The sequence below is a fragment of the Argiope bruennichi genome, chromosome 4 (genome assembly GCF_947563725.1).
Source record: "Argiope bruennichi chromosome 4, qqArgBrue1.1, whole genome shotgun sequence".
NCBI lineage: Eukaryota > Metazoa > Arthropoda > Arachnida > Araneae > Araneidae > Argiope > Argiope bruennichi.
This window is the reverse complement of record NC_079154.1, coordinates 24,282,577-24,297,149: the sequence shown is the minus strand read 5'-3', so window position 1 is coordinate 24,297,149 and position 14,573 is coordinate 24,282,577. Positions and strand designations below refer to the sequence as shown.

The following is a 14,573-nucleotide window of genomic DNA, read 5'->3' as shown; positions in this document are numbered from 1 at the left end:
TATATTTTGTGGGTTTTTTTTCACATACACACAACCAAGAAAATGCTTACTTTAATATAGAAGGAACATTACATTTTAATACTACATACAAGTATTGAAATTAATTCTTTATCAAAGAAAAAATTTATCTGCAGTCAAAAAAGAATAAACATAAACCGAATAATACAAATGATCTTTGCTTTGATAAAGCATTATTATAGAAAATTCTTGTAATGATGCCAATGATAAAAAGGTAATTTAAAGTCAAAAATAAATGTTAATATAGAAAATCATTTCGTAATTTTAAATTGATAGCAACAAAATACTACATGGTTTATATTAAATAACAGAAATAAATATGAATAAAACGGAACATAACTAATTAATATTAATGTAAATCTTTTATTCCATCACTTTAAAAAAAATCAATTTACAAAAATTATCACTTAAGAAATAAAGGATTACTTTTAATTCTCTTCATCATGTCCCTAAAACGGTTCCAACAATAGTTTGCTACCACATCCCAATTAAATAAATAAGTTTCGCAAGCGCCTATAATTATTTTCTGTTCAAGGAGAAAATCATTTACAACAAACAAAAGGAGGCCTTGGCATTTGACTGTTAACTGCAGTTAAGAGTTTTAAACAAAGAGGTACGACCTCGATTTTAAATCCTAGTAATTAACTAAGAAAAACGCTCCTCTTCAATCATCATTTGAATAAAATCTTTCAATTTGAAGAGTGATATCTCGATCACAGAGATTGAAATGAATCGATCAAAAATCACAGTATAAAAGTGATAATCATAATTAATTGGATACAACAAAGGATTAAAATAGAAAAAAATAACGAAATAAGTATCTTTGGATTATCGGATGAATATTCACAGTGGAATATATCAAGCGGCAAACAAAGAAATCTGCATGGGCCGAGGTCCATTAACTTTAAAACAAAGACAGCTGTCATATCTCTACCAGCTGTTTGTCATCTGGCGTCATAAAAAAAAAAAAAAACAGACCAAAGGGACTGACCTTTCTTGAGTGCTTGTTTCCCATCGCTTCTCTCTAGCACGTGGCCTCGTCCAACATTTGCTCAACAGCAACATCGAGCAAGTGTATTCTCTGCGTACCCTTTGCAGGGTGTTGGGCGCCAAGGGTCCTCGCAAAACCTTAAACCGTGCAAAAATAAAGATGTCCCGTGACGGGAGCAACCGCAAAAGAAATAAAAGAAAAAGAAAAATTAAAAGAAGAAACCATCACTCGGATAAAGAGAAAAGGTAAGTCACAACGCTGGTGACGACGTTGTGAAGCCGAGAGATCTAAAATAATAACAACCAGTAGGAGGGGAAAAGTTTCCACTTTTTTACTCTTTTTTGATGGCACTAGTAACAGATCAACGCTGCTAACTGTGTTGCTTTTAGATTCTTCGATTCGCAGTTTTCTGCTTATCTAAGGTGGGTTTCTTTGAGGATTGGAGATCAAAGACAAAGGGGATGTTGTTCTAAATCATCTGATTAGTCGTAAGGGTAAGCAGAAGCTTGTTTCAAGGTGAAGTTATGGTTGTCACAAGGTACTCGAAGACGAAATTAAAATGTAAACTTAGAACGATAGATGACGATTCCTCTATCTTATTTGGCTTCCACTAAAGATGTCTGGCAATCTTTTTAATTTGGAACAATTAAGTGTCGTAAATGATTCAGCAGTTTCTTTGTTGACGAAACAAACGTCAAATGTAGGATTATAAACTTGATTTAAAAAATATGTATGTTTGGATGAGATTTAAAAATTTATATGTTTGTTTCGGTAGAATAATTACTAGTTTGTCCCTTTTGTCAATGGAATAAATATCAACCTTGTGCTCACAATACTATTCTATTTCTTTTGTTTTGAGTTAAAGAAAATATCAGCAACTTAGAAAGCAAGTGCTTAGTCTGGGAGAAAAATTGAACCGAGCCAGCAAAGCTACACCAGTCAGCTTGTCGGCACATTTTACTCAAGTGTGTGGGACGCGCTCTTTTTAAAGCTGCCTTAACTGCTTGCTAACTTATAATGGAAAGGGCCTCCTTTCTTTCATAATGCTCAACAACAAGGAAAAAACAACAGCCGTAGTGGATCTTTTTAAAATAATTTCAACACATGCAGAAAGTTGGTATCGAAGATAATCTTATATATTGACCTTTAAATTTAATTATGTTTCGCAAGATAATTTAAATAACCTGAAAAAAAAGTCCCCAGATGTAAGAAGATGAAGGTCCATTTCGAATACCCAAAGATTCTATAAAAAGGAACAGTCTCAATTAAATAGAAACTAATTTCAAATAATCTTTTAACTATGATTTTTTAAGATGCAGCAAGTTTTGCAGATAATTGAACTGATTGAAAACGTTACGCCAAAAACATTCGCTTTTCAATCATTCATCTGGTTTTGATGCTGTTGTCATGGTTAATATTAATTATAAATAAAGGAATTCAAAATTCTTATACTGAATATATTTATTTTCTTAATGGGACTGATGAAAACCATGGCAGTAGTAGTCTAGATTTTAGAAGCACCATTTCCAGCAGCTTAAATTTAACAAGTAAATTAAGATTACCAGCACTTTTCTGCCAAATTCAATTCAATAGACGATCCTCAGCATTAAATATCGATATTTTCAGACAGATTATTAATTGAAAAAATGAAATTTATTAAAAATGCATTAGGACTTTTAAAAAATGACTTTAAACGAATAAAATACTATGTAATTAATATAAATACACAGTCATTTGTGTCTCATGAAGTTTTGAGATGGGATTTTGTATTCAAACAATTATGAAAATATATGAAAAAAATTCTTATAGCAAAATTTACAATCAAATGAAACCAAAACAAATTCCACTTGTATTCAAAATCAGATAAATTTTACACATTTTGGATTTTACCAAACGTCCAAAATGTACTTACACACATAAATTGCATCCTTTTGCTTTCGTTGTATCATGGTGATTTTATCAAAAACGATAACTGAATATTATCTTTTTAAACAGGAACGTGCTTTAAGTAAACTAAAACAGCAGAGATTTTGCTAAAATGCTTCTTTTTTTTTAATATGCGTTTTTAAAATAATAAATTAGAAATTACTTCTTATTAAAATATTTCTATTTGAAATATCGATAAATTATTTTATTCGCCATCATAATTAAAGTATAACTTTTAAAATTAATGAAAACATTTCAGCTATTTGAAAAAAAAATTAAAATTTTTTTATAATATATATAATTAGAACATATTTTATATTAAAAAAGTAGCGACTGATTCACCAATAGTTTACATTATTCATTTCTTTTATTTAATATTAACTTTTTTTATAAATGAAATACACGAAAATATTTGTATTGCAACTTTATTTTACGAAGAACTTTAGCAGTCTTTTTTTATAGATTTACTTAAGCATTTAATATTTATGATCTAAATTTGAAATAACTTGTAATAAATACTTATTACAAAACGGAGTAATCATGTATCCGTTCTGTATGCGCATAAATTATAATAAAACTTATAATATCAATCAAATCAGTTGTTGATTCTTACGGGGCCGGAATACTCTGTGTGAAGGAGACAGTTATATTTAATACTCATAGACTTCAAAATGTCAATAAGCAAATAAAGGAACGGAATGAAAAAAAAATATTTTATATTCTTATATAAAAATATTTTTATATAAAATGTTTTACAAGATTTATTTGTTTTTTGAAACTTTATTTTTAATTAAAATTCTGAATATGAGTTAGGCCAAACAATTTTTAAATCTCGCAGCGTCACAAAAAAAATTAAGTTAGAACTAATTTTTAATTAAATAATGATTCATTTTTTAATTAATTATTTTTTAAAAAATAATTCAAAATTTTAACGCATTAAATGAATGTTTATCGATAATTATTATATAATTAGTATATGAGTAAAGTATTTGTAATTTTTATATCAAAGAGGATTAGCACCACTATAAAGATAAAACAACGATTTGCTATGGATGTAGTTCTTTGTAAATTTTGGATATATATCTAAAAAATGCGTTCCAAAATACATATTCGATATTTTGACATACATTAATCGCATACCAAGGGTAAATTGCCAAATTTAAAAAAAAATGGCCGAAGTCGATATTCTTTCTTCGCCAATAGCATGCAGTTAAAATATAGAGTTTCTTTACTATACAACGATGCACATAATTCTCACGTGTGAGACTCTGAATATAAAAATCTGAGCACTCGTGGTGTTCACGGCTTTGCACAGACTCCATAATTTTATGCACAGGAAGAGAAGGTATAACACCTTCATTAAAGAGTATACCAGAAAATATGGAAGAAACCAGTGATAAGACCAGTTACAACAGAGAATAGAGCATAAAATAGATCACCTCCACTGCATCCAACTATAATTTTGAATATTAAATAGAGACAGTCAAAATAAAACATGAATTCCATATGATTCCTTCTAAGATTGGTAAAGAGTTAATAAATACACTAATTAATTATCTCCATTAATTATAGTGATAGGAACTGTTTTCAATTTATAATGGTTGTTTACAGTTCTTTGTGTATAACAACGCCAAAAGTTCATAAATAATCTTGTTTTGTTTGTTTCAGAGATCACATCGTATTCTTATCGTATCGCGTATTTTTCCGTTATGCGTCACTGAATTGAAAAGAATTTGAATTGTAATATTGTATTAAATAGCTATTTGGTTTTATAAATTCTTTGTAAAAAAATATCTTGTTGCGAGATCATAATTTTTTGCAACATTTGTATCATGGTTTAATTTTTTTAAATTTAATAAATAGATCTCGGCAAATGAATCTCCATAAATTCGAAATTTAATTGATTGGACTGTCTTTCCTAGATAATGGAATGATTTTTTTTAAAAATTAAAAACCAAGTATTAATCCGTAAGCTCCAACAACGGGTCCTATTTTGCCAATTTTTATTTCATATCAAAATTAATAACCCTTAGGATACATCATCAATGGGTGTCTACCTTCGCTTTACCTTTTATTTTTAAAAAGTATCGCAACAGAAAAATTAAAAAAGCCCCCCCCCCGCCACAAGACTTGGACCGATTTCTCCTCCTTTATCATCACTTATGCAAATAAAGCTAATCATTCAGTTTAGTGTGACATAATACATTTCAGTTATATTTATGTTTCATTTTGAGGCAGGCTATTATGGAGCAGATCTTGTATTTTTGAATCGTGCTCAGATGACGAGAATGACGCATGAGGCAATTTTTACATCGTTCTAAATAAGAATAGTAGGGAATCTGATTATAAGGTCTCGTTTCCAGAGCCGGAAGTTTCCAGGTTCTAAATCCGTTTCTTAATGTGGATTTACATATAGTCCGGTGTATACAAATCAACTAGGGGCCAAATATCTTCTCACTAGTGTGAATGCGAAAGTTGGGGGTGGGGGAGAGGATACTAGTTCAGACCTCTTCATCATGACATCGCTGTTCAGCTAAATATATATTATATATATAATATATATAATAAAGTTACATCTTATAAAAAGAACACATTGATATGTGTAAACAAATATTCTTGATGTGTAGTTGCCAATAGTCTGAAGAACATATTTTACGATATTCCAATAAGAATTCAAAGGAATAAATATTTCTCCCACACCTATCACTCACAGCAAGAAAGGGAACCGGATAAGAAAGTAACCATTTCTTTATTCAGATATAATTACCATCCCTTCCCTCTCCTTAGTTTTACAGAGAGCCGACCACAAACTGGATGTTTCTTACACACCACTTTGGATGATAAAGCAAACGTGTCGAGAGCTCTGGCTTTTATCATGAAGCGTGCGTTGGACCGACTCCAAGTGCCGCAGTCAGCATTAAGTGGAACATTAAACGGAGCCAAGAGCCACGGATCCCGAAGCAGATTTAAGCGAGATTCATCCTTTGCAAATGAAAGTTGGCGCTCGGCATAGCGCGTTGGAAAAATGGCACTTGGCAATGGGAAAACAATGATTGCCGTAGCGCGTTATGATAAGGGTAGATTTCTCTGACTTTTCGTTTTTTTTTTTCAAACTTTTGATTTGAAAGGGATTTTATTTTATCATGCCTAGGAAAAAAAAATCAATGATCTATATTTTCTGAAAAAAGCTGTGATTTTATTATGCTACTATAAAAAATTCTGCTTTCATCAATATTGTTACTTATTTGAATACTGCTTAATCTGTAACAATGAAGTGTGTGTGCGCGCGCTCTTCCGGACATACCATTTGATCTACAACTATTAACCCTTTGAACTCGAATGGTCCCTCTCAGGCACCATTCAAGACGGTGCATCGTTTTAAACTACCTATAGAGGGGTAAGAAGATATAGACTAGCTTTTTTTGGAGGGAAGATGGAGACAATAATATATATTTTTCTGAGTAATAAATAAATCCTTGTAAAAGTAATTCGATACTTGAATTATGCATCGAATTACTTTTCCGAGTGCAAACGATTAAACTTGACAGATTTTTGACTTGACATTTCATAGATTACAATTTTTTTCTTTTATTTAGGACTTTAGAACCTTACTTAATAATTTTTCTTATGCCTTTTCCCAATAATTCCAGAAAATATTACAACACAACGTAAATTTAATCATTGTTTTAGAGTTTATCCTTAAAAATATCTTTATAAGAGGCCAATTTAATTGCATTACATAAGATAGACACTTTTGCATTATTTTCAACAATAAATTTAATTGTTGCAATGAAATTCAAAACTATTGTCCTTGTTTCATGAAATATTGAAACCCACGACTATCTTCTGTTTTCGAAACTAAGGAAGAAAGATTCCGCTAAATACCTGAGGAATCAGAAAGTGAAATTTCATTATCGCAAAAGTCGAAAAAAAAGTTCGAAAGACATAAATATCGATTTCTTTAGACTAACTTCTTTTTTAATGGTAGAATCATGAAAATTAAACTATATCTGATGGATATAATTGAAATTAAATCTACTAATAATCCTAGCGGTCATCTATATTCCTAGCGGATCTTATATTTTTGAGTCATGATCAGATGAAGTGAATGACACATGAAGCGATACACCCTCTTCAAATTTATAATAAGCCATTTTTAAGTCGCTAAAAGAGATTAGTTTATAATATAGCCTTTAACTCCTTAATCCAATCCGTTTTACTTTCTAGTTAGATACCATATCTTATTAAGAGCATTAATTCATATTTCAATCCAAATACGAATATTAGGATATCTAGGATACTTAAGCGTATCCAAAGGATTATTGACTACTATTCCAGCTTAAATGCCTAAAATTCTGCAAATGGATACATGATTCAAGCGCATTGTTGTATTTAAAAAAACAAAAAATTTATAATTAAAAATGTTTGACTACATCAACTACAATCATGTTAATTTATTATATGTTTCAGTTAAAAGAATCAGTTTAATATTTCTGGGGAATTAATCATAATTAAAATAATAGAAATGATTAAAAGAATAAATTGTTGAAAGTTAATCTATTCTTAATGTAAAATAATTAACAAAATAACTAATTTTTAACTATTATATTTTAAAGTTAAAAATGATCTGAATTTCTATATAGAAACTTGGTAACGTGATAAAGTTTTATTTTTCGTGGCTGTATGGATATTATTTAAAAAAATCGCCATCAATTAAATAACAGCAGCAATAATGGACACAAAAAAACGTATTTAATATAATCGCAACCCGGCATAATAATAAAAGTAATTACTAAAATAAAGCATTGTTAAAATTTAAATTTCAAAATATTTCCAAAAAATTAAAATTATAATTTAATTATAAATTATAATAAATATTAATTAATAATTATAAATTATAATAAAATTATAATAAATATTAATTAATAATTAATTATAAATTATAATAAATATTAATTAATAATTACTTATAATTAAATTATAAAATTATAAAAATTGTACCGAAATAAAAATTAATATCCGAAAAGCTAATTTTTTGAATTTTAAAGTGGTATAAAAAGACATTTTCCAATGCCTTCTTCGAAATTATCGAAACAATTTTTTTTTTAATTTTGATCACCTTTTAAATTAAGAATCTAATAAATTTTGAGGAACATTTTCTTAGTAAACACTTACGTTTGCAAGTAATAAATATATTACATATTTAATAGTTTCAGATTCAAAGATCCCTGTAAAACATTTTGCATGATTTTTAATCCTACTTGTCGCATTGTGTAATTTACAGATAATATGTTGGCCTATGATAATTATATTAAAATACAGTGCCAGTACGAAAATACTTTACAAAATAGCTAAAAAATGTTCCACTTTAAAATATAGCTTTCATTGAAATAATATATTGTGTCCCAAAGAAAAAAAAAACTATCTTTTTACACGTCAGCTGAATTTGTAATGCTTCCTTATTTAGTTAATGCCATCAGAAAAATAAATATTCTGGAAAACACATGTGTATTAAAACACTTATAAGGCGAACCGAGCAGTGCAATTTGATCGAAAGATGACCCACATTGAGAAGGTGTCGAAAAACGGTTCAATGTCAGCGGAGCAAAAATCTAGACACATCTGTTTTTTGAGCACGAGGTCTTTCTTGCCTCCGCAACCCTTTGAGTCCTTAAGTTCAATGAACGTCTCGGTTTAAATTCGCGAAATAAGCTCTAAAAGTTGGAATGGTTCCACGAAACATTTTATTTTATATCTCAGAACAGTTCAATTAGAAGAGGAAGATCCAAAGTTCAATCATTTCAAAGAGCAATTAATTAGTTTTTTTAAAATACCAGCATAGGTCTACTATCCAATAAAAGTTTAAAGAATCAAGTCCTATTAATGCAATTGTAATTAGAGGTTTCGTATTCAATAAGTAAATCATAAGATAACAAAAATTCATAATACAAAACATTCAGAAAATGAACATTCGATATAAAGGTAATTAATTACATGTTTTATGTATATGAATACCCGCGCAATTTAATTTAGTTTAGCTAGATTAACGATCCATTTTGAAATAATACAAACGTTGTTTGAAGGACGAATTTCTTAATTTTGAACCATCGTGTAATAACGAGGATGACACCGAGCTGTCCTTCCTCTTAATTTAGTAATATTAACACTCCTTTTGAAAACAAACCTAGGATTTCGGAGGAACCTCTTTATTTTAAATTATGGTCAAATGAGGAGGACAACACTTGAATTGTCACCCCTCTCTCCATACTTCCGCACCATTCTAAAGAAGAATGTTTTGCCCACAAGGTCACATTTAAACATCTTCCTCCTCAAACAACAACTTGAGAACATTCGGCCTCTTGGGTCTCGCTTAACGTACATAGACTGCGGATTGTAAACGGAATCCAGTTTCGAACGTAGATGAATATTAGCGAAAATAATTATAAGTTTTCAAAACATAAATAACTTTATAAATAAAACAGGATCCAATATTATAAATATAGTGTTGGCTTATTTTAATGCAATAATACTTATAGACTGTCATACTATCTATGAAAAAAATTCTAATTTATTGTGACCCTTATCTCGCCAAATATGCCAACAGTGCAAAGTCATCGATCAAAATGGCGATCATGCAAACAGTAATGTGAAACGATTACCCATCATTTTATTAAAATAATGAGATTTATTGATCACGATTGCTTTATTTAAGAATACTTCTTTTTGAATCTTTATGGGTCACAATTGTTGCATCTTCTTTGAATTTTGAAATAAACTTTTGCAAACCGGCTGTATTTTAGACAATAAAATTCGAACCCGCGATGGCTTCAGCATCCGAAGAAGGCACGGGCAAAATTTTTTAACTTTAAAGAGAAAAAAAAAAAACCCTCCTACAGCTCTGCTAGCGGCTGGACAGGGAACCTAATAGCCTCGCTAGCTCATTGAACATAAAGATTTTGAGAATAAAAAAATGCAGCACAGGAAAAAAATGAAAGCATCCGCTCCTAATCGCTGCACTACTAGAAACTGGTGCTTTTCTTAAGAAGAAATATGAAGCAATAAGTTCGAAGCACTTATTCGGTTGAACTAGTTCTGCATTTGATCAGGGGACGATTTCCAAATTTAAAAAAAAAAGCCGAACTTTTCAGTGATGCAAACATTGTTCTGTCGGCGCCCTATATATTTCGAAATATAAGCGAATTCACAATAAAATCCCTCATAATATTTCTGATTATCCCAATCATCAGATCTCGGATTATTGAATTCTCGCAGACTTATCAAATAATCAAAGTAAATCCAAAGAAAGAACAAATCGCAAAGAATTCTATTAGAATAATAAGTAATATTAAAATGATAAACTGTGAAATAAAGGCAAACGATTAAAAAAACTCGAGTAGATTTTTTTTTCCCCTGTTCTGACAAAATTCGCAAACAGACAATTTTAATTCGAAAAACACAATTCGATAAGAATCGAAAAGGGATAAATATTACCTGTTTGTAATTCACTCTAAAAATAACATTGAAAGTTTTAGTAGCAGTAATATAATACTTTTAATAATAAAACGCAATTTAAATAAATTCTTTAATTGATGCTTATTTGTCGATTATTTTTAATTTTCATTTCTTACAAAATTGCTCTAGTAGATGCACAACTCAACAAGCGAAAAAAATAGTAAATAAATAAGTTTTAGGGTTACTAGAAAAATTATTCCGCTTGCCATTTTGAATTACCATATTGGCGACAAATTCAGGAGCACAGTAAACTAGAATTCAACTTCTATGAATTCTGATATACATGATTGAAGATAATGCAAAACACTCTGTAGAATATATCACTAAATACGAAATTTGGCGCAAAATTTCTTCTTGATAGTAGGAACTCACAAGGAAAAATTATATTTAAAAAGGCAATTATATTTTAAAATTCTAATTAGAAATAGATTTTAAAACATAAAATTGGTTGATTTGGTTAATTGAAATTGGATTTAAAAATGAAACAAAAGTATAAGTTTATGTCGTCTTTATTATTATTAATAATGGGCTATCGCTATCTGCTGAGTTATTTGATGATAAATTGCTGAATTCGGACTCGTATTCTTCCATGGAATCTTAGAATTTTTTAATGTGGAAACTATTAATCATTTATAGATTTTAGAAAAGATTACTTTGCCTTCTCTTAAATGCCTAGATTTTTTAATGTATACATAAAATTATATGCTGGACTAAAATATGTAATATGATCAATTTCATATATAATTTTGTTCTTAATAGATACCTGTGTTGCTAATAGAAATGTTTTGTTTTGAAATAGCTTTGTTTTGAATTGCGAGTTCTTCGCCAGGCTTGCTTAACTATTTTGATCTAAGAGGCCACATGAAATATATTTGCTTCACGTCCAAAAACATTCTCAACAGCTTTGTCAATAATTTTCAAGTAAATAGTTTTATGATTTTGCACATACTACGAGTCCGTTATTTTCTGTTGTTCATTAAGCTTAAACAAATCTATTGTGGAGATTGAAGATTTAAATAAGAATGAATTTTATACGTTAAAGTTTATGTTTGATATGATCCACTTTATTATTAACGCAACCTGAATCGCTTCCAAAAACAAACGCATAACGAAAAAGAATTCAGCAGTCGTAACAATGACTCTTTACATTTACGGTGATATAACGATTCTAAATCCTAAATGTGATTGGACAATAACCCTTAAAATAAATCAAGAAATATTTCAAACTTAGACGAGGCAAACGTTATCTAAATATACTTTCAGAATTGTCTTGATAATTCTCTAAAAGGAATTTCGCTCGCGATTCTTTTAAAATATGATTCAATATCCCCTACTTTTGTTTTACGTCAATGAATGACTATCGCAAAAAGATAGCGAAAATTCCTGAATTGCGCAATCGCGGGAGTTGCGTCAGTGTAGTCTTCTGAAACAATAATCTTCGTTCCGAGATTATATAATAATTTTTCTTTGTATGAAAACTTTTATTAGCTCCGCCTTTTCGTAGTTTTTAATCAAAAATGCTAGATTAAATATCATTTTTTCATAAAGGAAACAGAAGAGAGACAGTTTTACAGACAGACGAGGTTTAAGAATAGAATAAGGTATTATAGACACCGGACAAATTCCAGTTCAAGGTATCACCTGTTATCAACATACTGTTACAGAAAGTTCTGAATAAATGTTCACGTGGTTACACCAATCTTATATCACATTACTTGAAATGCGCCTTGTATAATTTTTACTTTCTCGTAAATGAAGTATATAAAACAAAAATGGTGAAATGGTGAAAAAAAAAAAAAAAACGAATTATAGATAATGACGAGTCTGCACGTTTTAGACTTCCGAGGAAGAAAAAAAAAACATATTTCTGGAATAAATTGTATGTCAGTCTATAAATATGATAACTCAAACGTTTTGATAGAGGTGAATGAAATTTGGAATAAATGGTCACTAATAAAAATAAAATTTTGAACGACCCCCATTTTGAAGAGGTTTGCCCGGCTGTCCGAATGATACGATAAATGATTTAAAATGATTCGATAAATCCAAAAAAAAGGAGAATTTGATTAGTAAATTTTGGTACAAAGATTTAACATCCGAAAAATTGATAAGTATCAAAATTGAAACCAAATTCGTCAATCTGTACTTTCACAAATATGTAAAGACGATCACTCAAAAAGACAAAATCCTAAATATGAAATTTGGTGTGTAATTTTTTTTTTTTTACTGCAATTGTAGCTCTGTGTCAACTTATGGTTTTAATCGGTCGGGAAAAAAGGCATCTAGGAATTTTTACTAGTGTATTAAGCACATTTCAACAATTAATTGCTTAAAAAAATCGCCAAAGATCACTTTCTGACAGGCGTTTTCGTAGCTATTGTTCGCCAATGGCATATAATTAATTCACAAGTACATTCATTAGAGAGTATGCGAAAAAGTTCTGGGGTGACCATTTTCTGCTGATTAGTTTCAGGAAACCGAGTGAAAATAGTCGAGACTTGAATTCGAAATAAAGAGTATTGTTTCCAAGTAAATTTCGCATCTGATGTAAAATTTAATAGATATAATATAATTATATAAAATAAAAAGTTGGTGTGATTCAATAATTTTCAAACTCATAACCACGATTCAGATATAATTTTGCATAAAAACAGTCAAAATTTAGCACAATATATGTGAAGATTCAATATTCACAATGTGCTTACTTTCATTTTAATATATGTCAAATTTTTAAAAAGTAATTAATGCTCTTGTAATTTAAAAATTTGAAAAATATGATATTTTTTGACATTTTATGCGAGATAATACATGATATTTTTATAAAAAATATATCGATTCCCAGATATAAAAATAGGTTTAAAAGATGCATAATATTTGTAAATAATTGTAGTACTTTTATACGAGTTCAATCAAATGGATTTTTATAAATGATACTAAAATTTCAAGAAAAAATGCTTTAAGAAAAGTATAAAAAATACTTTTCATCATATAAATTACATTCTCAAAGTTAAAATTTAAGTTAAATAAAAATTTCTCAGTTTTTCAAACCTATACATATTATAAATTTTCCTGATCTATCCTTAAACTATTTAAATCCTCTAAATATTTGAATCATAGATCTAAATCATTCTAGCAAACGATTTAAATCTTATTGAAGCAACCTTGATCATTTTAATATCACTGACAATACTTAATTATTCTTCAACCTCGACTATTAAAATGTTCACCTTTTAGTCATCATCATAAAATGGTCAATGCAAAAATACTAATCAAAATCATCAAAACGGAAAAATATACACACAAATAACAAATGCTTAGCGATGGCATTCACTAATGTTGCTATCTGATCAGATAGCACGGTCGAATTGACCTTGAAACTGTATGGTCGAATGACCCTTGTTAATCTATTTTGACACTCTAATAAAAAAGAACACCTGCCTAACAATTTGTACACATAACAATTGTTTAAACTAAAGCATATGTCTGGATTAATGATTTTCAATAAATTCAAAACCTATGCGGTTAGAACATTATCAAAAAAATTCTTGTCTGGTAACGAAATAATCAAGAATCATTAATATTTAAATTATATACAGTTAAATTAGCGCCACAGTTCAGTAAACCATGAAACAAGCAACTTTAAAAACTTAACACATTCATTCATTATTTTTTTTAAATAAATACAAATTTCTCAGTAATTAAATCTTTGAGATATCTTATTTTTCAAGAACATTGATTTCACAAAATATACTTACTAAACGCCATGTTTGTTATTTCCATAAAACCCAAACAAGATAAAAGTTATTCCCCGTAATTCACAATTCTCATGCACACAATATAGTGCAGCACTGCACTTAATTCTGATAGCAGCAAGACTTCAAACGTTAATGCGAGTCTGCTTTTTCGAATATCATCTTAACTAAGTCTTATAACGCGAGTATTATGTGTCTGCATCGAATTTTGATGGATAAAAAAAAGACGCATACTAAAAGAGATAACGGCTTTTTTTTTCAATTGTATTCATTGTTTCGGAGATAATATACCTCGTGAACTGTGGAGCGGAAGTTGCTATTCATAGTAAAAGGAACACAAATGAAAAGAGCAAAATTCGTTTAAGATTCTTGTA

General features: G+C 29.2%; 1 protein-coding gene across 4 annotated transcripts in view; it reads right to left on the bottom strand.

The window, feature by feature from the left end:
- LOC129965622 (NAD(+) hydrolase sarm1-like) overlaps window positions 1-14,573 on the bottom strand; it is a 99,316-nt gene that overhangs the window by 38,433 nt on the left and 46,310 nt on the right. Inside the window, exon 1 of one of the 4 annotated variants that reach the window (XM_056079677.1) lies at window positions 14,203-14,379. The exons of 2 other annotated variants lie outside the window; for them this stretch is intronic. Coding sequence is in view for 1 of the 2 variants with exons in the window: in XM_056079676.1 (XP_055935651.1) it covers window positions 1,010-1,033 (24 nt within the window). In the remaining variant the exon portion in view is untranslated. Of the gene's footprint in view, window positions 1-1,009; window positions 1,228-14,202; window positions 14,380-14,573 lie in introns of those variants that run through there. One more of the 4 variants, XM_056079676.1, reaches the window with a different exon arrangement.